The sequence below is a fragment of the Frankliniella occidentalis genome, unplaced genomic scaffold (genome assembly GCF_000697945.3).
Source record: "Frankliniella occidentalis isolate FOCC.00 unplaced genomic scaffold, Focc_3.1 Scaffold44, whole genome shotgun sequence".
In the NCBI taxonomy this organism is placed as follows: Eukaryota; Metazoa; Arthropoda; class Insecta; order Thysanoptera; family Thripidae; genus Frankliniella; species Frankliniella occidentalis.
Window position 1 is genome coordinate 1340049 of NW_026267174.1, and position 3726 is coordinate 1343774.

A 3726-nucleotide genomic window follows, 5' to 3' on the forward strand; every position below is an offset into this window, starting at 1 on the left:
ATTGCTTTCGTGTCGTGGGGATTCTTAATTTTTTATCGACACTATTAGAAACGTGTGACTGACTTGATTTGTGTGGGTTTTTTTAAGGTATCGGGTGTACCTCTCAAGGTCAAAGTACGAAACCAGATCAACATGGCGCTGGGTACCATCGACCATATGGCCCACGTGAAGCAGTTCAGCAACATGGTTCTCCCGCTGCTGTGGACTGAGATCGTAAGTACACATCCCCATCTCCCACGCATGAGGAAAAGTGGGGAGAAGGCTGTGTCGGTTGGGTGGCCGACCGTCCCGGCGGACGCACGTCTCACCACCTCGCCTCTTTTGTTTCGTTTCGCAGGGCATGGAGGAGCTGCCGCCGGGGATGCGGACGCGGTTCGTCATCTACATGGTGATCCTGCCGGTGGTGACGCAGGTGCTGCAGTGGGTGAGCCTGGTGGGCGGGGCGGCGCTCGTGTGCGCGTCGCTGCTCGCCGCCTTCTGCAACCCGTGCGCGCCCGTCGAGGACGTGGAGACGCGGCGCAACTCGCGCGCCTGGCTGCAGCAGGACACCGACGTCAACAACAAGTCGGTGCGCAAGCAGCTGCCCGAGCTGCTCATCGTGGAGGCGGAGCGGCAGGCGGCGCACGCGCTCAAGCACGGCATGGCGCGCGAGCGCGAGATGCAGGTGTACCGCTCGCTGCTCGCGCCCGACGACGCCAACGAGGTGTCCGGCTCGTCCACCGCCTCGTCGCGGAGGACGTCGTTCGAGCAGGCGTACTGCTAGGCCTCGCCCGTGCCCGCCTCGGCGCCGAGGCTTTGGCTGACAGTATTATGGACTCGATGAGCACACCCCGCTGGCGGGGGCGGTGCCGGCCCGGTGGTCCCCCCGACTGACCGAAAGCCCCCGGGACCCCCTGTGTGAACGCCAAAGGTCGCGGTGGGGAGGGCTTCGCTTCCCTTCCTGCCGGGAGCCTCGCTGGGCCTCGCGCGCGCTGGACCGGGAGCGGGACTCCTGGGACGCACAGCCCGCCAGAGTCGACTGTGTGTTGGGATGCATGAGCTAAATGGCCATCTTGCTCCAACTTGTTGCTCAATTGTGAAGTTTTTGTTGTTATCTCTGTCTCCTTTTTCGATTGGAGGGAAAGTCTGTGATGTGCTACTCTTGCCTGGGTAAAGTAGTTGTATGGGTAACATGACATTTTAGGATGTGATTTTTTTTATTGTACCTTGACTACTTCTTATTTATTGATAATGTTTATGTGTTAAGGATGAGATTTTCTACAAATCCCTGTGTAAATAGTTTCTGTTGATGTACAACATTCTACTTATTTACACAGCTCTCGCATTACCATCCTGCTAAAAACATGATTTTAAATGTGAAATTATGAGATACCAAAGCTGAATTGTTTAGCAGCGGTAAGACGAGGGTTCAGGATTCAACAGTTAAAACAGGGTATCATATGTGTAACTAATGTGCATTTCTAGGGTAGTTTTAGTGTGCTTCAGACTATTTGTTGAACACTGCAGAAGTTTGTTTAAGATTGATATGTCCCTTTGGCCATGTTATTCTAGCAGTGAATCAGTGAATCTCATTAAATTTGAGCTGACAGAGCACTCACATTGTAAATACTGCTCATCATCTCAATTTTTCCTAACACCGAAAGCTTGTTTTTTGAGACATAGTGCAAATTGTAATGTGTGGGCCTAATACTGCTTTTTCAAAAATTGGAGCCTTATTTGAATCTAGTCTGAAGCAACGCCATATTTAGGAATTTTTAAGCCAATTTAATTAAATTGGTAAGGCTGTTTGTTAATTTTGGTTTTACAAATGCTTTCAAAGTTTGTTTGTTTTTCTGTTAAATACATTAAAACAGATTTTCATATGACAACGTCACTTGAGGTCGATCCATGAGCACATCGCCATTATTGCGTATCTCTGGGCTGTCCCTATGATACCTGAGGTTCTCGGCTTCCCAAATCTATTAGTGAAGAACTACTAAGCAATTTAAAGATAGGTATCTACAGTAACTCTGCTTATGTGTTTCTTACTAACAATATTTTTGAAGGTGTACCAATTGTGTAGTGATTCTTTTGATCTGTAGGGGAGTCGAGCTTTAGTTAATCCGTAGTTTATAGGATCGTTTTCTCATTGTATAAATCGTTTGTCCCTCTCTTTTTTCTTGTGTTTACACACTCTCTCTCTCTCTCCCTCCCAGTGTTTATAAACATACAATTTTGTAAATCACGAATTTTGAAAGTTTGTTTATTTAGAAATTAGTGTTATATGTGAGCGTACTGGTAGCTCATGAATGGTTTTTCAAATAAACGTATGATAACAATTTTTAAAATGAAAAGAATGTGACGCAATAAATATGGGAAAAGATAAATTTTTGTTTTGTTTATTCACACCTTTCCATTAAATTCTTCACATGTAACACTTTGAATTCTCATCCACCCTATGAACAACTTAATTTTAACAAGTTTGAAATTTTAATACTGTTATTATTACTGCTTGTGAGAGAACACAGCAGCTCAGAAACCAATACTTCCTCAAACACTTACTACTCACTGGCACTTACACAAAGTATATATACAAGACAAGTATGCAGAGTCACCTGCTCTTGCGTAAGTACGGTGGGTGGTAGCATGCGTAAATACTACTGACTTAAGACTACGGGAAAATCACAGCACTTTTTATCTAGCATTTAGTCAATTTGTTACACCACTAAACTTTCATGGGTACAGCATTTTTAAAGCTATTATCTCTCATGTGCTTGTGCCTTTCAGTTTCCCTTGAGATCTAAGGTCTTACCTGGGTCTAACATAGGCAACTTTGGTATATTTTGACCCAAAGAAGCACACAAGGCCTTTCTTGCAAATTAACAACAGACAGGTATGCAACCCTCTTACAAAGTTCTCCTAAATTTGGTATTTAGGTGCAGTTTACTACAAAATAAAGCGAGGAATCACATCATCCCTCCTAGTCAGGATAAATCTTATCTAACGGCACCTTTGAGAATACTCTGTTGGCGATTTGCTTAAAGACCTCACCAAATCCATCGGAAATAGCTGGCTTGAGTTCCTTCAGAACTTCAGCTGAGTTCTCGTTGAGGAAATGGTTCATTGTGGAACCTGATAAACCACATTAGAAAACATTTTGGTTAAGTTAAATGTCAGAATTGCAATGTAGAATAATATCATAGTAATTCACAATCGTGGCATACCCAGCTCCTTGTTTCCGTTGAAGAGGTTCTCGAAGTTGAGGGACAGCTTCTTGGTCTCCAGGGTGAAGGCGAAGGTCGTCACGTTGAAGAAGGTCTCGGAACCGCGTTTCACCGGAACACCCCTAATGTCAGCCCTCAGCACGGGGTCAGCTGCAAAGCACCATTTTCATTAGGAACATTTCGGATTTCATTCGCCGTGGACTTTTTTGTGTGTATGTGTAAGAATTTAAATGAGATGCACGCAAAAGTGTGCAAGCCTTCTCACCCAGCTTGAGGTGGCAGTGACCGTCACCGTTGATGGGGAGCACCAGGACCTTGCCCTTGATGCTGTACTGGCCGTCCAGGGTCAGGCCGGTGGGCACGTGGAGCGAGGCAGTGATGTCGTACGTCTTGGGGTCGATGCTGCGGGGTAAACGATTCCATTGTTAGTCATCAAGGAGCCCGTTTGACGGCGACCCCGCGCGTGGGCGGCGGGCGCTGACCGGGTGGTGGCGGCGGCCACGGCGCCTGCGAGGTGCGGGGG

General features: G+C 46.7%; 3 protein-coding genes across 4 annotated transcripts in view; 2 read left to right on the forward strand and 1 right to left on the reverse strand.

Moving 5' to 3' along the window:
* Positions 1–3726, forward strand: part of LOC127748634 (scavenger receptor class B member 1-like) — a 66930-nt gene that overhangs the window by 54944 nt on the left and 8260 nt on the right. The gene's annotated exons all lie outside the window — the stretch shown is intronic.
* LOC127749310 (uncharacterized) lies at positions 58–2366 on the forward strand. Its single transcript, XM_052266977.1, has 2 exons — positions 58–213; positions 338–2366. Exons 1-2 carry the CDS (start codon positions 133–135, stop codon positions 761–763), a joined length of 507 nt encoding a protein of 168 aa, XP_052122937.1. The 5' UTR covers positions 58–132; the 3' UTR covers positions 764–2366.
* LOC113212133 (protein takeout-like) overlaps positions 2353–3726 on the reverse strand; it is a 19421-nt gene continuing 18047 nt past the window's right edge. Inside the window, exons 4-6 of the mRNA XM_026430729.2 lie at positions 3469–3605; positions 3204–3353; positions 2353–3111 (exon numbers count right to left, since the gene is read on the reverse strand). Coding sequence (XP_026286514.1) covers positions 2960–3111; positions 3204–3353; positions 3469–3605 — 439 coding nt within the window. The 3' untranslated portion in view covers positions 2353–2959. The remainder of the gene's footprint in view (positions 3112–3203; positions 3354–3468; positions 3606–3726) is intronic.

What these genes read in the sequence shown, in the direction of transcription:
- LOC127749310 (XM_052266977.1), top strand. Translation starts at nt 133, where the DNA reads ATGGCGCTGGGTACCATCGACCATATGGCCCACGTGAAGCAGTTCAGC. An exon ending in CGCTGCTGTGGACTGAGATC is followed by an intron (nt 214 to 337) that starts GTAAGTACACAT and finishes TTCGTTTCGCAG; the next exon opens with GGCATGGAGGAGCTGCCGCC.